This window comes from Podarcis vaucheri (genome assembly GCF_965113315.1).
Source record: "Podarcis vaucheri genome assembly, chromosome: 5".
NCBI classification, from domain to species: Eukaryota; Metazoa; Chordata; class Lepidosauria; order Squamata; family Lacertidae; genus Podarcis; species Podarcis vaucheri.
Genome location: NC_138763.1, coordinates 18,318,701 through 18,344,137, shown reverse-complemented (window position 1 = coordinate 18,344,137; position 25,437 = coordinate 18,318,701). Strand labels below are relative to the sequence as shown.

The 25,437-nt window shown below is 42.2% G+C and overlaps 1 protein-coding gene across 2 annotated transcripts in view; it reads right to left on the bottom strand.

The window, feature by feature from the left end:
• Positions 1 to 25,437, bottom strand: part of ZBBX (zinc finger B-box domain containing) — a 45,501-nt gene that overhangs the window by 9,219 nt on the left and 10,845 nt on the right. For both annotated transcript variants that reach the window (XM_082224089.1, XM_082224090.1), the window contains exons 3-15: positions 24,984 to 25,097; positions 21,553 to 21,643; positions 20,629 to 20,677; positions 17,910 to 18,025; positions 15,718 to 15,813; positions 11,641 to 11,820; positions 9,536 to 9,716; positions 8,986 to 9,106; positions 8,016 to 8,164; positions 6,799 to 6,902; positions 5,370 to 5,446; positions 3,165 to 3,313; positions 2,301 to 2,551 (exon numbers count right to left, since the gene is read on the bottom strand). In XM_082224089.1, coding sequence (XP_082080215.1) covers positions 2,301 to 2,551; positions 3,165 to 3,313; positions 5,370 to 5,446; positions 6,799 to 6,902; positions 8,016 to 8,164; positions 8,986 to 9,106; positions 9,536 to 9,716; positions 11,641 to 11,820; positions 15,718 to 15,813; positions 17,910 to 18,025; positions 20,629 to 20,677; positions 21,553 to 21,643; positions 24,984 to 25,097 — 1,678 coding nt within the window. The remainder of the gene's footprint in view (positions 1 to 2,300; positions 2,552 to 3,164; positions 3,314 to 5,369; positions 5,447 to 6,798; positions 6,903 to 8,015; positions 8,165 to 8,985; positions 9,107 to 9,535; positions 9,717 to 11,640; positions 11,821 to 15,717; positions 15,814 to 17,909; positions 18,026 to 20,628; positions 20,678 to 21,552; positions 21,644 to 24,983; positions 25,098 to 25,437) is intronic.

The following is a 25,437-nucleotide window of genomic DNA, read 5'->3' as shown; positions in this document are numbered from 1 at the left end:
AACAACGAGAGAGAGAGAGAAAACCACCCAAAAAAACCACAGCTCATCTTAGAAACATATCCTCTAAATCTGCCACACTGGAATATTTTTTCCGTCTAATTTTTAATGAACAAATCTAGTCCTTGCCCTTGCTTACTCCTTAAATAATAAGTGACTTAGGCAGTGGAAAGTCTGACCTACTGATGCGGCTTCTGCTTTTTGCAGAAGGGGTGTTGGGCAGATACTTATAAACAACTTGGCCAATATTGTTCCTAGATGCTGTTTGAAACCCCTCTAGGAAGGCATCAAAGTCTAAGAAAGCCAAATCAAACAAAAATAAAGGAAGGTAAAAGGTAAAGGTAAAGGACCCAACAGTTAAGTCCAGCCGCAGACAACTCTGATGTTGCGGTGCTCATCTCGCTTTACAGGCTGAGGGAGCCGGCGTTTGTCCACAGACAATTTTTCCGGGTCATGTGGCCAGCATGACTAAGCCGCTTCTGGCACAATGGAACACCAAAACCAGAGCAGCACACGGAAAGTCTGTTTACCTTCCCACTGGAGCAGTACCTATTTATCTACTTGCTCTTTTTTTTTGGCGCACTTTCGAACTGCTAGGTTGGCAGGAGCTGGGACCGAGCAACGGGAGCTCACCCTGTCGTGGGGATTCAAACTGCTGACCTTCTGATCTGCAAGCCCAAGAGGCTCAGTGGTTTCATACCACAGCGCCACCCGCATCCCCAAAGGAAAGTAGTAGTATGTAATAAAGAACTATTCTATCATCCCCTCCTAGCATGATAACAATGAAACTTTCTCTGTGCTTTCTCTGCACTGTGGCCCTGCTGAGCTGCTGACCATTGGCTTGTAACTCAGAATGGATTAAAGAAATAGTTTACACTTATATAACTTTTTAAAGATGACTCCTTTAGCAGAATCCTAATTTCTTGCTTGATTATGTTCATAGAGTTTTGCCGGAAAGCAAAATATGCAGGCACAAAAAAATTACACAGGCAGCAACCATTTTAGATGCATCCAATTGAAGGACGATTGTCGATGTGCAGGTCCCTTGGGACCCAGAAGAAAGCAGAATGGGGGCAAAACAGGAGCAAGGGGGATGGAGAACACTGATACGTGCTCCATCGACATGCATGGGGGGGCAGGAACACAACCTCCGCAAGCAATGCTCTCTTGCCTGTGTATTCTTTAGTTCTACAGATTATGTACCAATTAATCACAATTGCCTCTAAACTAAAAAAGAAATCCTCCAATTTCAGGCACTCTCAAGACCCTCCCCCAAAGTCAATTGTGTGGATGTATGGGAGATTAAAATAGTAAGGAAGAGGAAGAGGAGGAGGAGAAAATCATCTTCCTAATGTCCCACCAGGCAGGAGTTACGTGGGGCCTCCTCGTTCCTAGAATGGGAGAAAAATGGGGGTGGGGGGCTCCCTTGAGATACTTTTGGAGGGTGGGTAGTATTTTCCTCCCCCCTTGCTGGGGATTTCCTCTTGGATTCTGTTCAGGGAGCCACCCATGGGGGAAAGTATGTGGATAATCCATTGAAATGAATCTTTTCCATTTGTTGGATCCTTTCATTGAATTATTCTATGAATGGGAAATATTGCCACCAGAGAGTCCTAAATGAAACAGGGTGAGGGAGAGGAAATGCTAGCAGTCAACTAGGAGGTAGAGCCAACCTATGCTTTTACCTCCCTATTCTTGCTTGGGTAGAAGCTTGTTGTTTATTTGCTGCATTTATACCTCACCTTTTTTCTTCTTCAAGGAGCTCAAGGTGGCATACTTGGTTCTCCCTCTTATTTAATCCCCACAACAGCCCTATGAGGTAGGCTAGTCTGAGAGGAGGAACTAGTCCAGGGTCACCCAAAGAGCTTCATGGTTTATGCTGAGACTGGCAGAAACCCTTCAGGATTTCTCTCCCAGCCCTACCCAGAGATACCAGGGATTGAACCCAGAAGCTTCTTGCATGAAAAACAGATGCTCTCTCACTGAGCCAGAGCCCTTCCTTCTGTAGAGACTTGGGAATAAGAAACCTCCTTTCCTTCTGCATCCTGTACTGTCCCCTTTCCCCACACCTGCTCTTCTCATCCCTCCGGACAGATGAAACAATGCAGTGGTTCAACTGGCACAAAAATGGCCCCATTCACAAGATGAAATGAAAAAAAAAGTGCATTGCGCCATACAAGACAGACATTTATTCCCGCTGTTATTCTACTAATAGTTCAACCAATAACGAGGAAATGGCCCCTGCCCCCTCTCCCCAAAAAACAAAAGTGGAGTTTAATTCCTTTTATTTATTTATTTTTTACCACTGAAGACTTGGCAGTGAGTGGCGACGCTTCGTGTGACTCTGCGGACATCGCTGCGCAAGGTTCCCTCGGAGCCGATTTGGGCGGTCTAGAAGCCTGCTCCGATTTCTTGCGAGTGCTAATTTTCCTTGTCTTCGAATGTTTCTCTTTTGCTGCAGCTACTTTAAAAGGGGTGCTAGGAACCGTTTCCTCTGCGCCGGAACAGCCCCAAGCGCCATCTGCTCTTCCTGACTCTGCAAAAGGTGCTCTTGCTAAAGAATTGAAGCAAGAGAGAGAGAGAGAGAGAGAGAGAGAAACCGTGTCAGTTCAAATCCCTGCATGTAGTTTCTCAAATGACTGCCTTAAAATAGGCCATTAACACACAAGTTACATCAACTCGCATGTAAAACCAGGGACCTGCACTCAGGGGCTGCACATCCAGATAGAAGTTAGGAACAAAGTAGGTTCAGTCCACAAAAGAACCGCCTATGTAAGTTTGAAAGCAGGCAGATAGCTATATTTTATTATTTCCTTCTTGCCACATTTCACCTTAAGCTGTTTCCCTTAAACAAATCTTTACTCGGTGGTACATACTCCAGGAATGATGCTTAAGGGTCAAAGGCTCATCCAAGATTTCTGAATGCTGGGAGATTCAGGCCTCCTGCCTGACTGCATAGTCAACAGAAACAGTTAGTTATGTATAGAGGTTAAAAGGTACCCACTATTGGTTTTTAGGAAGGTGTGCGCCCTTGGGAATAAGCACAGAAGTTGTCACTTATCCACGGGTTAAGACATCTGTGCAAACACAAACCACCTACTCTGGGGGAGAAAACTATGTCAACACAAATCCTCGTTTACCAGTAGAAGTGACTACCATAAGCTCACCTCGAGGTGTTTCTTTCTGTTTATTATGAAGCATATTTACACACTGTTCTTTCTGAGCTGCAGGTGAAAGCGATGACCTGGTGGTAATATTGCCAGCTTGTGCCAGAAAAACGTCAGGTTCAGTTTTCTGATTTTCCGACATGGGACCACTTGAGGTACAAGACAAAAATTGGAACAGAAAATGACCAGAAATGACATTAAAGAAACTTCCTACAGGTCTATGGGAGATAAACATATATAAATACATATATGTGTGTGTGTGAGAGAGAAAATGACTTCTTTTTAAAGAAAGGCTTTTAAAACACATCATCATCATCATCATCATTATTATTATTATTATTATTATTATTATTATTATTATTATACCCCACCCATCTGGTTGGGTTTTTCCAGCCATATGAAGCATTGTAAAACATCAGACATTAAAAAATTACCGATTTACAGGGCTGCTTTCAGATGTCTTCTAAATGTCTGATAGTTTTTTATTTCCTTGACCTCTGATGGGAGGGCATTCCACCGGGCAGGCGCCACTACTGAGAAGGCCCTCTGCCTGCTTCCCTGTAATCTCACTTCTCGCAGTGAGGGAACCGCCAGAAGGCCTTCGGAGCTGGACCTCAGTGTCCAGGCTGAATGGGTGGAGACACTCCTTCAAGTATACTGGGCCGAGGTTATTTAGGGCTTTAAAGGTCAGCACCAACACTTTGAATTGTGCTTGGAAACGTACTGGGAGCCAGTGTAGGTCTTTGAGGACTGGGGTTATATGGTCTCAGCAACCACTCCCAGTCACCAGTCCAGCTGCCACATTCAGACCATGTGATAATTTTACACTGAAGCCATTTGATACTGATTTGGTGTGGTGATTATGATTTTTATCTGGGATAATGACTTTTGCATTTACATTCCACACAGAAAATGTCATTAATTGCACTGCTTTTTTTTCTTTAAAGCTGTAATTTAAGTACAAAAATATGTGTTACATGTTTCAGGAAACAAAGAGGGAAAAGGAGGCCAAGTTAAAGATTCTAAAATATGATTTTCAGGAGACTGAGCAGCAGATGAGATCCTTCAGTTGAAGCGGACTCTGAAGAGATGAAGAAGCCTCTGCACACATTGCTCACATGAAGGGGATGAGGCAATGGGGCTTTTACAACTTAAAATCAGAAGCCAGATAGCTCCACTGTTGAAGGCAGTATGCTTCCATGCACCAGCTAATGGGAATCACAAGTGGGAAGAGTGCTGTCATGTGCATGTTCTGCCTTTGGGGTTCCACAGGCATCTGGCTGGTCACTTTGAGAAATATATGCTGGACTTTGAGCCTCATCCAGCATGGTTCTCCTTATGCTCGTAATAGGTCTATGTTGGGAAGATCCTTCATGCATTATTAAGGTAATGGGGCATCTATACACTGAAAAGCCAACAGCATTGGCCTCCAGGTCCTGCCTCTGGTGTAATGTGGCTTCCCTTTCCACACCTCTGACACCTGCAAAATGCATAGGTAAACATAAAGGTACCCCTGACCGTTAGGTCCAGTCACAGACGACTCTGGGGTTGTGGTGCTCATCTCGCTCTATAGGCCGAGGGAGCCGACGTTTGTCCACAGACAGCTACCAGGTCATGTGGCCAGCATGACTAAGCCATTTCTGGCAAACCAGAGCAGCGCGCGGAAACGCCGTTTACCTTCCCGCCGGAGCGGTACCTATTTATCTACTTGCACTTGACGTGCTTTTGAACTGCTAGGTTGGCAGGAGCTGGGACAGAGCAACGGGAGCTCATCCCGTCACGGGGATTCGAACCGCTGACCTTCTGATCAGCAAGCTCTACACACTATGGATAGGCACCTGCAAAATGGAAGCCTGCATGCCTAGCCTTATACGCCAACAGATTTTCAATGGATCCAGAAGTTTACACCTACAGGCTTCTGTTTTGCGGGTGTTTACACTCAATGTGTGGACATCAGGGGTGGGGCTTGGGGAATCAGGTGACCTGGAAGCAGGGCCAGCAGTGCGATGCTGCTACCCCTTTTCAGTGCTTGGAGCCCCCTTGCCTTGGAATATCGCATGAAATGGGCTACTTTCTTCTCTAATATATGCCTGTTCAGGTTCTGGTTTGAATAAAAAATTCCCAGGGAAAACTGCAGGATGCAAATCAAAATGTGTCAGCACAAATGTGTGTAACCATGTTCCATAATTAGGCTGTAATCGTTACCTGTAATCAATCAAATCATCAGATCCAGCTTCTGACACCACAAAATTGGCAGGTTCTTCTGGCTCCTCTTTGCAAGCCTTATCAGAAAGAAAACTCACGTATTCATTCATTCAAAAGAGAATCTCAGTCCACTCCATCCTAAACCCAGTCATGTTCACAATACTGTAACCTAAAATCTAAACAATTACATGGTACTGTAGGCAATACAGAACAAACCCTTGGTTGTCTGAGGATTGGGCCGATTTTTAACAGATAATTTTAATATTTTATATTTTTGCAGACCGCTTAAAACAGTTTTTCTTACCACCAAGCAGCATATAAAATTTGTTAAACAAACTAAAAAGGCTTCCTGTTGCACCGGACAAGTTTCATTCCCATCCCACTTTGCCTCCCAATACGGATGGATAACAAAAAGGAGAGAAGCCACTGTTTGGGAGCTAATGACTCTCAACAATTGCTCTAAATAATAAGCCTGTGTAGAAAATAGTTTTAATACAGTGCATTCATTTTGCGCTTGTTGACTGGGCAAATCCATTTCATCGAAGCAGAAGCCACAAGAATTGTTATAAAAATCAATGACCTGTTTGGTCCAGCATAGTCAGCTGTGCCTTCACAGCATAAGTAGGTAGGGTATAAATAGAGCAAATTCTGCACTTTCCTTCTAATATGACAGAGGCTATAATTCAGGGGGTCCCCTGGACCTATATACCCATCCCCTTAATCCCAGCCACAAGGGCTGAGTTTGCTTTTTTGCTGACATAACCAAGGCACTCTCTGTAACTTAAAAAGAGTACACTCTTGGTGCACATTATTTAGCATATTCCAGGGTACCAAAAATAAGTGCAAGGTAAGCCCTGACTCAAAATGTAGCAAAAAATATTGGCTAGATTTATGCCATCAGATGATGCCAGGGAATCCATGAAAATGTTCCGCTGCCTTGGCTGCCTTCATTAAAAGAATGGCTACGTAAAGTTAACACATAAACAAAGCAGAAACATTTGGGCTTGTAATGCAACCCAGCTCTAACTGCCCTGAATATTTGTTAGAAAGATGGGCCATTCATGCTGCATATTATGCCTTTTGCAACCACTTCTCAAACTCATGTCCATATTTCTTCCTCCTGACAAGCCTGTAATGCAACGGATCCCACATTTATTTATTTTCTGCTTTAACTGCTGTTAATGTTACCAGTGTTCAGCTCTGCTTAGATTATTTGTGTTCTTCTCACCTCGCTTCGTGCTACTGCGGTCAACCGTGGGCTTGTTAAAACAAGCCTGTCAAGTTAACTGTCACGGGAATGCAGACAAAGGAAATTGTATGTGGTGGGCGATCCCATTTGTACACATTTATGCTACTGTATATTTTGTGAAGTCTACTAAGTGCAACAAATGAAACTGAACTTGCACTAGCCAGGCAATAAAACACTTACGTCTTCAAGGACCCTGATTTCCAGAGAGGACTCAACGTTTGCAAGAAGTGCCTCGGGCTCTTCTCCTTTGGAAACATCTGCCCAGTACTTTTTCATTTCTTTAGCTGGAATTAAAAATTAAAACTCTGCCAGTGTTTGTATTTTAGATTTGTACTAAATAATTGTTCTTACGCAGCTGCGAAATTGCAGTGCCAGCCATTCCAGTCTGTTGAGGAAGCGCTAATGGCAAGGTATTCTCTTGCCTCTTGTTCTAGGTGTGAATAATTGAAAGCATTAGGGTAGTACGCTTTGTGCTAAGCAGGAACATCCCTATCTGTAGTAACAATGTGTAATAACAGCTCAGTGAATGGGGGGGGGGATGCTGAAAACATGGAGAATCTAAAGGATAGAATGATGGCTCAACAGCAGTATAATTTCACAAGAAAAGTAAGTGCGGTGGGCAGAGCGATGGATGGAGCCAGAGACAAAAAAAAACCCCAAACCCCATTATGGATTAACTAATCTGGATAAGGTTGGTAACAAGGGATTGTCTGGAGAAAGGAAAAATTTTAAGGACTCGCCTGGACAGTGTATTTCCAGTTTCATTTCTGATATTAGTGTAATATGTAACCGACACATAAAGTTTTTGAAGGAAAAGCCAAGAGCCTTTCTCAAGAACAATCACCTAAACACCCCTAAATTCACTGGTTCTAAGGACACCCATATTCACTTGTCTCCTACCAGATTTTATCAGCCGTGTGGAGTTGGCAAACAAACAAAAAAGGAAATATTAAAGCACCCTGTATCTACAGACTTTGCAGACTGGAAGCACTGAAAGGGTATTAAGATCTCACAAACTGAAGAAAAATACATTTGCAATAGCTGGCTTTTGTCAAGCCCAAGCTTCTCAATTCCTGCATCGCTCAGGACTGGGTGACACAACCATTTTCATATGGGGAGAGTGGGTTAATGTACTTCAAATATTATCCTTTCTGGGCAAGGAATGAAATGGCTGCACAATAGCTTCACCTCACACTCCCAACTTTCCATACCACCATTTGCGTGTTGGTGCAACTGCATCTTAATTTAACTTTGTAAATTGTCAAATCGCTTTTTGGGAATTCAGTATGTCCCAATTGCAATTATTCCATAAACCTGATTAGCCATTCAGATTCTTGATGTAGCTTGCCACTGGGAGCATAAAGGTGCACTATAATGGACTGAGAAGCCTAGCAAACCTTCAAAACGAGCAAATGCTATATCATCATCGTCTTCATCATCATCATCCTCTCCTCCAACCCAAGTGTCATCAGGTTCATTAATCTGCGGCTTTTCAAGTTTCAGTTCATCTGTTATAATACTATCTGGCAACTTATCAACTGGAGTTCTAAAAAAACAAAGAGGAGGGAAATGCTTTAAAACTGCAAGCCTATTATCACACTGTTACTCTTTTTGGTATGCACAGAGAATGTGAAAAAACTGATCCTGACTTCTCACAATGGTTATCTACTTCCAGACTGGGTCTTTTGCTGAGTCTCAGTCACAACACAAAGGCATAGTGCCATGGTGCAGAACAAACATGCAGGATCCCAGAGAGACCAAAGCTGCTTTGCTCTTCCTCTGGTCCTGCTACTGAGAGTTAAACAATGGTTTGGTTCTTAGCATGTCATCAGAACCCAGGCTTTATGGTTTAACTCCTTTGGACAAATCACAAGATGAAACCCAAGAACAAACCTTGGTTTCAGCTCCCGATTCGTCTGGTGTGTGACAAATAACATGCCCGGGTTTCGATGACATGCTAAGCCAAACCACGGTTTAGCCCTGGTAGTGCAGCAGCAGCAGCAGGATCAGAGGAGGTGCAAAGGGGATGTGATTTCTTCTCAAGGGAACCACACACTTTTGCTTGTAGAAAGCCATGGTTTGGCTTAGAGCTATGTGCAAATCTACTGAGATACTCAAGTTCAATTTATAAAATTGCAACCCTTCACAACACTTTCACTTTCAACACTTTCAGAATTATTGGTAACATTATACCCTAAGTTACCTTGACATCCATAAAGTCATTCCCAATAACCATTCTAAATCAGCAACTCCTTTCCCTATGAAGGAGTATTTTCCAATATTACTGCCTGAATACTTTGATTGCACTATTTTAGAATAAGCAATTAGATTAAAGTCCCTTGTGTATTGCAGCAATCCAGCGAATACCTTCTATGCTTCTTAATCAATAATCTTTCCATATACTTCAAGCCATCTTCCTTGAATTCAATTTCAATAGCTTTCTTCGCAACTGGAGGGCTTGTCTGCACCTGACAGGAACCAGTATTTTCTGTAACAATATAGAGAAAACTATCAGCTACCATTCAAACATATTAGGACATGCCTCACATTAATTTGCCAACAGTAGCTCTACAGCTCTGGCAGAACCAATGAGATTAACAATACTAAGAAAATAATTCAGAATTGATAATATTTAATTGCATAAAATGCAACTCATATTAGTGCAGCCCTTGACCAATACATGAAAACTGCAAGCCAAATGTGTAGGCTAAACCCCACAAGTAATCAGGGCAGTGAGGTGTCCCTTATATGAGTTCATGCCCAGGAATTTATTTAAATATTTCCCCACTTTTTGGACAATCGCTGTCATCATTCACAAGTCAAATACTGACCTATCCTTGTGTCACGTGGAATACTTAGAATGTAAGCTAGATCAGCTTTCTTTTCCAAATATTATGTAGCAATTGTTAATCCTTACCTGGTCCAACCTGACAGGAACGTTCCTCCTTAGATTTCTGAGAGTGATTTCTACTTCTCCACTGATTCAGAGCTTCTTGAAAAGACTTTGCAGATTCTTCTTCGTCAAACACACCATGCAGTAAAGACCCACCACTCTGGCTCTCAGGCCTATCCTCCACAGAAGGTTCTGTAGATGCTTCCTGAATTAATTTCGAGAATTAATCTGGGTTAACCAAAATTCACCCATTTCTGATACATCCCAGTATGTCATTCGGTCACAAACCTGTTTTATACCAAACACTTGGAATATATAAAGCTTCCTGAATTTAAGGAAATCAGGTATTTAGAATAGAGTACCGTGGAGTAAGGGATGTGGGTGGCACTGTGGGTTAAACCACAGAGCCTAGGACTTGCCGATCATAAGGTCGGTGGTTTGAATCCCCACGACGGGGTGAGCTCCCGTTGCTCGGAACGTCAAAGTGCAAGTAGATAAATAGGTAGCGCTCTGGCAGAAAAGTAAATGGTGTTTCCGTGCGCTGCTCTGGTTCGCCAGAAGCGGCTTAGTCATGCTGGCCACATGACCTGGAAGCCAATAAAGCGCGATGAGCAGCGCAACCCCAGAGTCGGCCACGACTGGACCTAATGGTCAGGGGTCCCTCTAACTTTACCTTTAACGTGGAGTAAGCCTGGTATGTAAGCTTCAAAACGAACCAAGTTATCACTAATGCAATTCAAGACTGCATTAGGAAATCTCTATATATGACCACAATGGCCCTAATCTAGTACAGTTATGCATACTCAAATCCAGTGAAATACTTGGAAACAGAGGGGAAATGGACTTTTCTTACTGGGTTAACTTCTGTTGCTTCTGGATGGCACTGTGCAATATTTGGAATGGTACCTCCTAGTCACTAGATTTTTTCTGGTGGAAGAGCTGCCCCCTGCCATCCAGACCGACTGGCAGCTATGGAATATTCCCACCCATCCACCTCCTAAATTTTAAGAAAAACTATGGAAAGAATTAGCAGCCAAAAAAACACAGAACACTGCCCCAGGAGATGTGACGTGCAATATAAGGCAAAGAATCAACTAAAATGTTTTGGGGTTCCCTTGACTTGTAACAAAATCTCAGTCCCCGCATCTAGTTAAAAGGGATAGGACTGAGCAAGATGAAAAACAGAAAGACTCCTGAAAAGAGAGAGAAAGAAATCAAAGTGCTGATGGGGGGGGGGGACCAGACCCTGACCCAAGCATAAACTCTCAGCTCTGAAGGTACAGCCATTCTGGGAAAGCAGGGATGGTGGCTCCTCCTCTAGAAAAAAGTTGTATAGTATAGTGTATAGTACACATTGTATAGTACACATTGTATAGTGTACAATGGCCACTAGAACCAATCAAGTGAAATATAAGTATATAGCCATACCCCTTCAAAAAATAACATTCTAACTAATGGACTAATTCAAGAGGTCAAAAATCCTCACCTTATTCTCCCCCAAGGAGAGAATCCTAAGATTTGGTATTTTCAGAGCTGAATGTACTTTATGAGGAAAGGCTAAGGGAGCTGGGCATGTTTAGCTTGGAGAAGAGGAGGTTAAGGGGTGATATGATAGCCATGTTCAAATATATAAAAGGATGTCACATAGAGGAGGGAGAAAGGTTGTTTTCTGCTGCTCCAGAGAAGCGGACACGGAGCAATGGATCCAAACTACAAGAAAGAAGATTCCACCTAAACATTAGGAAGAACTTCCTGACAGTAAGAGCTGTTCGACAGTGGAATTTGCTGCCAAGGAGTGTGGTGGAGTCTCCTTCTTTGGAGGTCTTTAAGCAGAGGCTTGACAACCATATGTCAGGAGTGCTCTGATGGTGTTTCCTGCTTGGCAGGGGGTTGAACTCAATGGCCCTTGTGGTCTCTTCCAACTCTATGATTCTATGATTCTATGATTCTAATTCCTGGGACTGAAAATGCCTCAAAAATTAACCACACCCTCAATAAACGGGTCCTTTGACTGGATGGCATCCATACCATAACAATTAAAAGGCCAGCTTTTTGCTGTGATTATGAAAGAGAAATTTCCGTAGAATTTAAAACAAACAACACTTCAGATGGTAAATTTCCTGAATTACCTCAATATTGTAGGCTGCCATTTTTGGTAAAGGTGAAGGAATGTCTGAAGTATTCACTAATATATCATTAACTTCCTTCTTCAGTCCACTATTTATGCAGCCATTAGGTTCCTCAGGATTTATTGTTTTCAGGAACTGCTGAGCAGCCTCCAATTTCCTTACTGGTATACGTGCTTTTGCCTACAGAAAAAAAGTAAGTAATATATTGAATTCAAAACAAAAACAGATACTTTGCATAACCAACAAGAGGAGACTACAGGTATGCTGCCTGGATCTTCTATTGCAGTACACAAAATAGCAGATCAGGTATGTGAAATCTCTGGCCATCTAAATGTATCCAAACTCCCATCATCCCTGATCATTGGCCATGCTTGCTAGGGCTGAAAGGAGCATCAGCTTAGCAACATCTAGACGGCCAAAGGTTCCCCAACTCCTGTAAGTAGATGTAGTCAACTAGGCATTTCTATTGCACTTGGAGGCTTCTATTCTGGATTTCCAAAAAAAATCCCTGTTCCCAGGAATTTCACCCACTGTTTCAAGAGTGAGCTGAGTGGAGAAGGATCAGAAGTAGACAATCGAAGAGGCAACTGTCTACACATTGCTGAAATGTTTTGGAACACAATCTAGGCTATCACTCGACGAAAAGCAAGGTAGAATTAGTAAGACTAGGGATTTATCATTTAGCAATAGTTTGTGTAGAAGCAGAAATTACCAGCAGAAGCATGTAATGGGAGAAAATAGTATTGAAACAGCAGTCAGAGAATGCACAGGCTGGTTCACATATAACATGTCCAGTTCTCCAAACAATGGTTTGGAAGACTGAGAACATAGCATTTTATGTGCTCCTTCCTCCCTTCATGCGCTGACTCACATTTGCTACTTCCTGGTTCTTTTGCAACTGAACTGGCAAACTATCTTTGCACTTGCTCTCTCCCAAACAGGACTAGAAACCAGCTTCCATGTATGATTCCTGATCCTAATTTGGAGGACAAACCCAAGTCATAGATGGCCAGTACAAATGTAATGGCAAAGTTCAGCTTGACTGATTTTTTTTTTAACTGACTCTTGGCAGTGTTTAAGGAATGGGTAGGCAAACTAAGGCCAGGGGGCGGAATCCGGCCCAATCATGGCCTAGAAGTGGGAACCAGGGAAGAGGGTCTTTTCAGTAGTGGCACCCGCCCTGTGGAACGCCCTCCCACCAGTTGTCAAAGAGAAAAACAACTACCAGACTTTTAGAAGACATCTGAAGAAGAAGAAGAAGAAGAAGAAGAAGAAGAAGAAGAAGAAGAAGAGGAGTTTGGATTTGATATCCCGCCTTTCACTCCCTTTAAGGAGTCTCAAAGCAGCTAACATTCTCCTTTCCCTTCCTCCCCCACAACAAACACTCTGTGAGGTAAGTGAGGCTGAGAGACTTCAGAGAAGTGTGACTGGCCCAAGGTCACCCAGCAGCTGTATGTGGAGGAGAGGCAGCTCTCTTTAGGGAAGCTTTTAATGTTTGACAGACTATTATTTAATGTTTGACAGACTATTGTATTTTAATATTTTGTTGGAAGCTGCCCAGAGTGGCTGGGGGAACCCAGTCAGATGGGCAGGATATAAATAAATTAATAATAATAATCATTATCATTATCATTATCATCATCATCATCATCATTACTTTCTAAATCCGGCCCGTGGACGGTCCAGGAATCAGCGTGTTTTTACATGAGTAGAATGTGTCCTTTTATTTAAAATGTATCTCTGGGTTATTTGTGGGGCATAGGAATGCGTTCATATATTTTTTTCAAAATATAATCTGGCCCCCCACAAGGTCTGAGGAACAGTGGACTGGCCCCGTGCTGAAAAAGTTTGCTGAACCCTGGATTAAAGGAAGGAGGGATCATACAAGCCTATGGCACATATACCAACTCCCCTACCAGGAGACTGCACAATCAGAAAAATCACGTGTGATTCAGTCCAATGAAACAAACACGATAAAAAAGGCAAATATTCAACGAAGCTGTTGTTTCATGTGTGCGTGTGAATCCACAAAAATGGTTTGCGGCTACTTAAAAAAAAGTAACTGGAGAATATTCAAGTCAATTCTACAGGTAACAGGGTGTTGTATTGCATATCCATGTGGCAGATGATATGGAATGATACACTAATCATTCCTCTTCCAAGCTTTGGAGAGCAGTACTCCAAGCAGATGCTCCAACAGAATCAACAGCCCCAGTAACGCACTGTGTAAATTCTTTCTCTCTTCTGTAGGAATTAGTGAATACTCTTTTATGTTACGAAGAGGCAGTCTAATTGCTTTGCTTTGCGTTGCCTGTTATGTTCAGCATCTGACTTTCTCTACTCTGCTGACTTTTAGATTCTCTCTCTCTCTCTTACACATCTGTCCTCATTCTTTTCTACATGCACGGAAGCACCCTTAGCTATTCTTTGGGAGTAGCAGAGTAGCAAACGCTTTGAGAATTTGTTTTTGGCAATAAAAAACAGAAAGGCAAATAAACTACAAGTGTCGCTTCTAGGCCATGCAAGTGTCCCCTCATGCTCATTCAGATAATTGTTGTTATAATTAGTATTTTTATTTTTATTTTTAAAAAAGAAACATCAGACTGCATTAAAGGGTGGCAAACTTCACTCTGAAATAGGAGGAAAAATCAGTTAAAAATATTTCATGGAAGGGTGAGGAACTGCATCCTAAAGTCTCCAATCAGATCACAAAGCAAGGCTACATATGGCAAGAGAAAAGTTGATGGAAAAAAATGTTATTAATTCTCCTTTATTTCCCTGCAAAGGACAAAGCTTATACTCTCTCCAGCCACCTCCCCATTTTTCATTTTCCCTTTCAGAGGCCCTGTCCCCTCCCTGTGTACAACTTTGAGGACATTAACTTCTCCCTTTTCTTCTTTTCCGACCCTTTAATGTTGCCAATTCTTTCCCCCGTTGTACAATTACATGCCCCAGAATTTCTGCACCAGAACTGTGGCAATGCCATGTATTTGGAAACCGACTGCGTTTTGTAGTGCTGAATGCACTAAATCTTCAAACGCTATGCCTTTGGTCACTGGGGGATAACTTACGGCAGGTTAACCTCTATTATGGAGCCTTATTTCAGGTCCCTCTTCTCCACCGGATGACAAGCCAATTTCCTATACTATTTGCTAAGGTTCAGACGACAAACTCTCAACTCCACCTTTCAGAGACAGTCTCTGCTACAGTTGATGACCGTATTGTGACGTATACAGTTTCACTCAACAGCGCATCATAAGCGTTGTTAAGCCACATTCCTGGATGGCTTTGAGTCATGCTTGGTGGAACAATGGCATGAGACACTGTGGCAATCAAGGATGGAACAAAAGCCCCCCTGGATCAGACCAAAGGCCCACCCAGTGTAGCATATTCCTCATAGCTGCCAGCCAGATACCTCCAGGAACCCCAAAAGTAGGGTCCGGAGGCAAATCCCTTTCCCACTGTTGCACCCCAGCATACTGTGCATTCTCATGCGCTTCCCCAACATTTCACACACATACTGCTTTCTATGCAGAGAGGAAAAATGCTTCTGTTTTAGGAGCATTCACCTCTCTACAAAGACTCAAAGGGCCTCCCTCTGAGAATCAGCTAGTCGTCAGAGAGCTTCCCTGAAGGCCTGTTGATTTGTGGTTACAGCCACTTCGACAATCACCTGACAAGTGTCAATCACCTTCTTTAAAAACCTAATTATGGTCACACATTTCCAGTCTTGTCCTCTGAGTTTTCAGTTGGTTTGTAATTGTTTCTATATAAACAGTTGTTTCTATATAAGCAATTTGTCTAAGAATAAATGCAGAAAAAATGACCTCAGCACAGCAAAAAGGTACGACAACTAAAGATGCTCCTGGAATTGCAAGCATAAATAAATTAAATGAATGAATGAATAAAAAAGCAGAAAATAATAAATGCAGAAAAGGATCCCAACAAAAGGATTTCTACACGCGACAACTAAAGGAGCTCCTGGAATTGTGATAATAATAATGGCGATGAGATGTGTGCCTCCTTCGAGAGGATTATTGTACAATCATAACATAAAAACTTTTGAAAGCAACATACCTGCAAAGAAGTAGTTCTGTGGAGCTTAAGTGCCCCCTTCTGGTGCACTCTGGCAAAGCAGCTAGGACAGTAATCTTCTCCGCACTCTAAGCACACCTTGGAAAAAAAAATGAAGGCATAAACATGAACTAGCAGCAAAGCTCTCTGCATGTCTATCTGAAGAAAGCCCCACTGAGTTCGTTGAGACCTAAGTCCCAGGGAAGTGTGCATATAAGATTGTAGCCTAAGGTTAATAACACAGCTTTCATTGTCTCATCACAGCTCACGATGGGAAGCTAAAAACTGAAGGCAGAAAGTGACAAGTGTGAAGTGGGATTTCAAATTTGCAACTGGTGTTCAGTCAGGCTGTCACTTTAATTAAAACGTCACCCCAATTAGGTACAACTCTATCTCACCTAAACAAATTATTGTGCCATTGCCTGCATCTATCTGGGGGAAGCTTACATTTTAAACAGACCGAACTTGGGATTAAACGTTTTCTCCGTTGATTTATTATAAACATTATCTTAAGGGCCTTTCTAGGCATTTTATAGCACATGCACTTCTTGCGTCTTTTGCTGCATGGGAGCCAGATAATTTAGAAAGCCCCAAATAATTTGGGACTTGCTTTCCGGAGTGCCTCTCTCCCTACAGTCTGAGCATTGAAGGACTCAGTTGTGGAGGCCTTCTTGATGGTGTTGCACTCTTAGTTAGTAGCCCCCTTCCAGTGGAATCACCTTTGTCAGATCCCGCATTGAAATCAGAGGGGGCAGGTTAGCCGTGACTAAGTCAAGTCTCATGGATCTGAATGAAAGTTCAAGTTTTAAGCTAACTTGGGGGTGGGGCTTGATGGAGAGTCACAGCAAGCACTGCTCTCTTAGCCCTGCCACTCATAGTGGCCAGGGTGGAAAGATGGGCAGGAAAAAATACCCACTCGCTGCACCAGCTCCAAGGCTGGCAGAGTGAAGAAGCCAGGACTGTTCCCTTTGCTATCAACAGGATGGCATCCAGATCAGCCAGGTAACTTTCAAAGTTTTGGGAAGCCATATACACCTTACAATAGTGTGGAGGTTTGAACAGCTTGACAGAAAAGGCTAAAAGAACACAGCACTGTGTCTCACAGAAGCAGCAAAACAAGTTTGACAATTGTAATGTTTTCCTTTAAATTTCAACCATTTGTATATCACTTAATCATAGTCATGGTATGCAGGAAGGGAAGCTTAAAATGAGGTGAAATGATAAAATCAGAATTCATGTTCCTATTAATGATCACTATGTTCTATATTGGTCCATCCAACGACAATGGGTAGATCACTGCCAGTTTTTTTATACTGTGAGTAGATCGCTGTCTGTTGGGAGTTGGATGTCCCTGTTCTATAGATTCCACAACTATGTGATCTATTGAAGATAGGTTGGGCATGGAAAAAGGCAACTGTATGGGATCTATATGCAAAATATATTATATTAGTAGGCCCCACTATGGTACAGTGGTACCTCGCAAGACGAATGCCTCGCAAGACAAAAAACTCGCTAGACGAAAGGTTTTTCCGTTTTCGATTTGCCTCGCAAGACGAATTTCACCTATGGGCTTGCTTCGCAAGACGAAAACGTCTCGCGACTTTGTTTCCTTTGTCTAAAAACAAAGACATGTTTTGTTTATAAAGTTAATTTATTTTCCCTTCAATTTTTGAACTGCTCTTTACAGTATGTGTGACTTTAAAGAGCAGTTAATAAACTGTTGTTGTACGAAATTTGGCTTTGTTTAGACTTTTTTGACCATAGGAACGCATTAATTGATTTTCAATGCATTCCTATGGGATTTCGTGATTCGCAAGACGAAAAAATCGCTAGACGACAAAACTTGCGGAACGAATTAATTTCGTCTTGCGGGGCACCACTGTATTAAGGAAGCAAGACAGGAAACAGATATGAACACAGTATAGTATGAATTACTGGGGGGATGGGGCAGAGAGAGAGATTGTAGAATAATGTCTGAATCGTCTGAACAATATAGGACAGGTATTTTAACCTCCTCTTTATGAAGGGGCTAGTCTGAAATGCAAACAGTGATAGTGTTTTATTCAATACAGGGGTACTTACTAGCCTTCATAGGCATTAAACAAAACCCCACTACAGAGAAATATTTTAAAAATATTTCAAGAGCACACTGAACTAACAAGTGCGGCTATTCTTCCTTTCTTTCACGTACTTACTAAGAGCGCAGTCTTTGTCTCACACTGCCCACATGCCTTTCCCTTCACTTTGGGCTTTTCAGGGGCTGCATCTTTTGCTACTTTACTTGCAAGCGGCTGCTTAGCTGGCTCTGGAGCTGCAAAATGTAGTAGAGCATTGTTGCTGTTGTTGTTTTAAGCCATAAACTGTACAGAGTGTGGATTAAAATGAGGCACTGATGGGGAATGCTCTGTATGAGAGGTGGAAGCATCTGGACAAACCACAGTGCACATGTGGACTCAGAGAATTAAAACCCACAGGTTTATAGGATACTGTTAGATCACTAGATAAAAATGAAGTAACAAGGCAAGAGCTTGTTTGTGTTCAGATAAAAACATCCCAGTTGGATGGCAAAGACTTCAGTCTACAATTTTATTACTTAATTGCAACTCATTTTAACAATAATGGCTGGTGTGGCATGAAAGACCCTTAGATCTGCTCTCCTGACTCGGGTGTCACTACAGCTTCCCTGGATGGTGGTGAGGTTGGCGCCATGAAGCAAATTGGCTGCCCCATTGCATCCATGCAGCCCTAACCACACTGATGCCCTACCCCCACACCATCCAGGTAGGCTTGCCTTATTTATAAAAATATTTATTGATCACTTCTCATAATAAGTATCAGAGCGGTTTACAGCAGTATACAGTTGTACCTTGGATCCCAAATGCCTTGTGAGTCGAACGTTTTGGCTCCCGAACGCCGCAAACCCGGAAGTGAGTGTTCCAGTTTGCAAACGTTCTTTGGAACCCAAACATCTGATGCAGCTTCCACAGCTTCCAATTGGCTGCAGGAGCTTCCCACAGGCAATCGGAAGCCGCACCTTGGTTTGTTTCCAAACGTTTTGGAAGTCAAACGGACTACCGCAATGGATTCCGTTTGACTTCCGAGGTACCACTGTTTATGTAAAACCAAACAGCCATATAAACATTTTAAGTTCGAAAACCAACAAACTATTGTTGAAAGATGCATTCGCAACTACCTGCGTGAGCCTGACAGAATAGAATTTTTTTCTGTGAATGTTTAAAAGTTGAAACAGAAGGTATCACCTGAATCTCTATTGGCAAGAGTATTCCACAAAACTGAGCCTTTGAAGCTAAAGGCTTGGTTTTCTTGTTGCCATCAAACGAGCCTCGTGAACTCGGGGAATGACAAACAACACTGACTAAAGCTCTAGCAATGCTGATGTCAGGAAGGCAGCTATATGGCTTCAAGTGTGTTATAATTATAACAAGACTTCAAAATAGTCTGAGGCACTGAAAGTTCTAAAAATATCTGATGTACCTCAATTTATAATAAGATTTTTTCAGCGTATTCCTTATGGCTTATGCAACTTGTTAGGTTTATTTGGGCAGTAGGTCAATGGGCCGATTATCAAGATTGGAGGAGGATACTTCTCCTGTATTCCAGAGTCTCGTGTTAATCCTTAAAACTGAATTCCACAGATACTGACCAAAAGTTCCCCCAAAGCTCAATTTATGTATTTATTTATTTAAATGGGTAGCCACTTTTCAAAAGTAAGTATTTTGTCAAGGTCTAACCATGAGCCAAAGTTTTCAATGCAACTTGATTACAAGGTATAATGAAAACCCTGGGGAAAGATCATAGCTCAATAGTGAGGCACCTGTTTTTCATGCAAAGTGTCACAGGTCTCAGTTAGGGCTGAGAAGGACTCCTGCCCCAAACCCAGGAGAGTCATTTTGGACTCACAGCTGTCCATGAAGGTGCAGGTCAATTCTGTGTCCAGCTCCATCTGGTATGCAGGCTGAGACACTACCTAACCACAGTTCTAGTTACAGGTAGGTAGCCGTGTTGGTATGCCATAGTCGAAACAAAATTTAAAAATTCCTTCCAGTAGCACCTTAGAGACCAACTAAGTTTGTTATTGGTATGACCTTTCATGTGCATGTAAGGTGCTACTGGAAGGAATTTTTAAATTTTGTTTTACCTACCCACAGACTGTCTCGCCAAAGTAGTGCATGCTCTGGTTATCTCCCGCTTGGACTACTGCAATGCGCTCTATGTGCGGCAACCTTTGAAGGTGACCCGGAAACTACAACTAATCCAGAATGCGGCAGCGAGACTGGCGACCGGGGGTGGCCGCCGAGACCATATAACACCAGTCTTGAAAGACCTACATTGGCTCTCACTATGTTTCCAAACACAATTCAAAGTGTTGGTGCTGACCTTTAAAGCCCTAAACAACTTCAGCGCAGTATACCGGAAGGAGCGTCTCCACCCCCATCGTTCAGCCCAGACAATGAAGTCCAGCTCTGAGGGCCTTCTGGCGGTTCCCTCACTGTGAGAAGTGAGGTTACAGGGAACCAGGCAGAGGGCCTTCTCAGTAGTGGCGCCCGCCCTGTGGAACGCCCTCCCATCAAATGTCAAGGAAATAAACAACTATCTGACTTTTAGAAGACACCTGAAGGCAGCCTTCTTTAGGGAAGCTTTTAATGGCTGATGTTTTATCACTTCATTATTATTATTATCATAGATTCTGTTGGGAGCCGCTCAGAGTGACTGGGGAAACCCAGCCAGATGGGCAGGTATAAATAATAAATTATCATTATTATTATTATAGAGCCAGACAGTGTTGCCACACAGTGTTGACTACACTGAGCTAAATGGACCAATAGTCTGACTTGGTACAAGGCAGTTATCTATATTCCTATGACAGTTTTTCCAACACTAGCATCCTTTTACCTGGAATTTGTTCTTTGAGTATTCTTAGTTTTATCTTGCCTGATGAAACCTAGTTAAAATAAAAAGCAAAGAGTTATGTTAGACATGATTTAAAATCTGGGCTGATTTTAATGTCATTTTTGGTCATACTGACTGTTTTCTATTCATCTCATGTTAGCATGCATGTGGAATATAGTTGTCCAAGTAGTCAGACTTATTTCCACATCATGCAACAGACAGTTTTGAAGCATTTTACAATGCGGCCCAGAAAATCAGAATCTGGATGCACAACCATGCTCAGAAGATTGCTTCTCCGAAAGGCTGATTCACATTCAGTGCTGGTTGATTAAAAAAAAATACTACCCAAAATGGTTTTTTTTAAAAATCCTCAAAAGTCGCCATATGAATCAGCCTAGGAGGGCTGGAAAATACTATCAAGTACATCAATAACTGCAAATACAGTGTCTTAGTCCACCCCCCACTGCTAGCCTTGCATTCATAACAACTTTGAAAACCTTTTTTCTCTCATCGTGCAACTGCAGCAGCAGCTGGTGGACAGAAAAACACTGGCAGAACAGCAAGCAAGAAAGAAAAATAAAATGAACAATGGAAACATACCCAGGAACAAGAAAGCATAACGTGGAATAAAAGCATAATAATTCTGAAGTGTTTCTCATTGGTGAAAATAACTTCAATCTGTTGCAACCCTGAAATTCAATGAAGCTACAAGCTAATGGGTCATTTTTAGGTGGTTTCTGCAATATTCAAAGCAAACTTCTTCATAGGAGAGGGGAAAAACATCGCCCTTCTCCATTTCCTTTAAAGGTGCTGCAACAGAGATGGGGGAAACGGTTCAATTAATGGCTTTGCAGAGTTAGCAACCTTTTGAACAAAGCCCTAAGTTACAATAAGCCTACCTTATTGGAATTCTAGTGAGAGTCTTACCTTTCCAACATTCTCTTTGTTCTGCAACAACAGTTGGGGCTGCATGCCCAGGCCAGCTTGGCCTGATTTCCAGCGATATCCACTTGCTCGTCTATAAAAGTTCCAAAACTGCATTTGTACATGTTTTCAGATTAAGAAGAGGAATTTTTACTGCTCTCCTTTCCCCCTACCCTGCCAATACCAAAGGTAAACTTCTAAAAACAGGGAAACAGAAGTATTGGGGGAGGGGGTGGTTTCCTAGATTCTTTACCTTTGGAATATAAATCTGACAAACACCAGCTGTAATGTGTTTTTGGCACAACTGAGGCCTTCGTGGCCCATTAGTATGGCCTGCTGCTGCATTCATTATTGTTATTACTGCTCATGTATTAATTAAAATGAGTGTTTCTGTCTTAGCTGGCTGCTATGCTATTTTTGAATAACAGGAATAACATCAATAAAAAAGAAGACCTATTCCGGCATTCTTTGTTCACATAAGGGAGAGTGGAGTGCAATTCATATTATTATACTATGCTTGGAGTCTTCACAACTGGAATGCAGAAACTCAGGCCTAAGGGGCTGAATGCTGCCCTCCAGGCTTCCCTAGCTGCCCTCTGGGCCTCTCCCCATGCCATACCTCACCCTGGTCCTGCTTCCATGACACCCCTGAAGTGCTTTTGCTTTACCAGAATGTGCCATTGAACTGCAATAATCCTCTTGCTTGCCTGGAGGGAGGTGTGTAAAAATGCAGCTGTCCGTCACTCAAACAAAGTCCATTGTACAAAGGTAAGGCTCACATCTGTTGTCCCGCCCATTTTCCCTTCTCACCACTGGGAGGCAGCCCCAGGAAAGGAAGGTGAGCCAGTTTTACTCTACACCAGGCTTCCTCAAACTTGGCCCTCCAAGTTTTGAGACTACAATTCCCATCATCCTTGACCACTGGTCATGCTAGCTAGGGATGATGGGAGTTGTAGGCCAAAAACATCTGGATGACTTTCATCATGCCTGACAGGGCAAAGGATGTTACCCTATACTCCCAATACTGGCAGGAAGGGACTGGGAGCAAATTCATCCATTTGCAGCCATGCCGAGGCCTCGGCTTCTCCTCACAATTAAAGCAGCACCAACCATTGGTTCAGTGAAGGTTTTTCTGTTTAAGGAAGGGCTGGAGAGGGAGATGGGCCTGCTGCTTCATCAAAGGGTGTCAGATAATTAAAACAAAAACAGAAAAGGAAGAGCAAATTGCTGCAGCTCACATGTTCATCTGTGGTCAGCAACAGAAATCAGCCAAGCAAATGCAATCTGTATCCATTCACGTTGTTGTTTTTAAGAACACAAACAATACATAATTGATCACCGCCTGAAGTGTCTGTAACCTGAAGCGGCTTTAACCCGAGGTACCACTGTACCCTTTTTAAAAAAATTAGGGGGAAAAAGCACTGGGTATAGCTAAGGATGTACGAAGGCATTCTTTTCTGTTCTGCCCTGTACTCATCACATGGAGTACTTTTTCTGTTCTATTGCAGTTCCACCAAAAACTACATTATCTGTCTTGCTGCACACTGGCAAAACTACGTTGTCATTATGTTAGTTCACCCCATTCATTTCAATGCAGAAAAAAAATGTAATGCAAAAGGGGGAGGAATGCATTCAGAATGGATTGGTCTCCGTTCTGAAGATGGGACAACTAAATGAACACCAGCCATTTCTGTTCCTGAATTTTGTTAGAATTATCTGATATTCCTAGATGTAGCATGGTGACTATGACTATAAGGTTGAATAAGGTATGAATCAAGAAGACCTTGGGTTCAAGCCTTTGATATTACTAAACTAGGTGGCTTTATGCATTACGGAAGCCTTTCTCCCCCAGCTAGTCATGATTTCCTGACCATGTTCCCTCACATCTACTGTAAATTACAGGATTCTTAAACCTAGCCTTTCCCAACTTTCAATACACTGTTAACATACAGTGGTACCTCGGAATGCGAACGGGATCCGTTCCGGAGCCCCGTTCGCATCCTGAACAGAACGTAAGACACGACTGCGGGTCGCGTTTTGCCGCTTCCGCACATGATGCCATTTTGAGCGTCTGCACATGCGCGAGCGGTGAAACCCAGAAGTGCTCAACCTGAAGCACATTCAACCCAAGGTATGACTGTACCGGGGAAAATCCCATTTAGAGAATATTAGTTGCTTCCAGTTCCAGTACTATTTTGCTCCTTTGCAAATGAACAGCAAAACAAATTGTTATGAACTAAAAAATGAAGTGCCATTGCTTTTAAAAAATGAGCTTCTCCTAGCTAGAATCCAGCATTAAATGTTCTGAGAAAGGATGCAGAAATTAATGATTATGATCCAAGGCAATTAGCAACACTTAACACTTAAACAGAACCATATATCTTGTTAAGCGCAGCAGAACACTAATGACTGCACCCTTGCAAAGCTCTTCTGAGAGAGGAAAGTTAGCATTATTATTCACATTACCGAGAAAGAGAAACAGATACAGAGAGGTTAATAAAAGTGGCTCTCGGAATTGAAGAGAAGAGTTACAGATATTCAGCGTTGTGCTTTGTCTGCAGAACATTTTGACTTCCTAAATGGATTCTATCAAATACAGAACAATTACAACTTTCTTGTGTTTTTTTGTAAATGCATGCATATGCACTTAAAACTCATATAGAATTGAGATTCTATTAAAAGATAATGACCGTTTCATGAACAATGAAGCACCCTGAAAGAATACCAAACAGAGTTCATTGGGGGAGAGCGGGGATTGAAATTGAATTCTGGTATCAAAATCCCAACAGCAGCAAAAGACAAAGGCTGCAATTCTACAAAGCAATGTGCAGCACAGGGCAGAAGCAGATACATAGTTGGGGGTTATCTTGATGCTTCTACATCTGCTGCTGGCACAGATGAATAGGCAAGCCACTTTTCAGTTTAAAATCCACTTTGCCCCTACGGCCAGATGAGGAACAATTGGAAGTTTTCACTTAGACTTCTTCCAGCTGAGCATAGAGCACCCCTGGAGACTGCACATAAGTGTCAGGGGGAAACCATGCCACGAGCTATTGGTTGTTGTTTTTTTAAAAAAGGAAAAGCACAAAAGCAATGTGAAATTTTACAGCTGTTATCCAACTGAAAATGGGGAGGTTGGCAATTTTAATTGGCTGCTCTTTGTTTCAACCGATCTTATTTACTCAATTTTTTTAAAGTTATGTTGTTATGTATTTTAAGATGGTGATATCTTTTCCTGCGTAGATTTCTTGCACTGAAAGACACTTTGGGTGCAAACAGCAGACAGGCGGAGTTTGAAATCAAATAATAATTAAAGAAAGAACTCTTGAGGAATACAACTCAACCCAGTCCCCAAAAGTGGGGGTTTGGGGTCGGGGGAGCAGGGGTTCACTAGAATCATCACTCTTAATTTCAAATCATTAAATTTCACCTACTCTCTCTCTTGTTTTTCTCTGCTCATGTTTGATTGTAGCTGCTGAAGTGTCTTCTCCATCTCTTTATTTTCAAGTTCCAGCTGAACCTTCTCCAACTGCAGCTCTCGTATACTTCTGAAGTGAGATTTAAGTTCAGACACCAAATTCAGATTTTCCTCCTCCCGTATACAATATAATATGATCAGCACGGTTCAGAAACACGCAATTTTAAACCCATTTACTTGGAAGCAAATCCCATATGTTTCAACAGAAGTAACTCCAAGCAAATTATTTTGTGACAGTAGCCATAAGCTGCAATCCTATACATACATAACTAGGTGTGTAAAAACAACAACACCGCCATTGAACTCATGCAGATGATTGCTCTGTTCATAGTTATGAATAGCTTGCTTTCATGGTGCACATAAAAAGCCAATAGATTATTGAAGCACACAAGACAGTTACAGGAAATGAA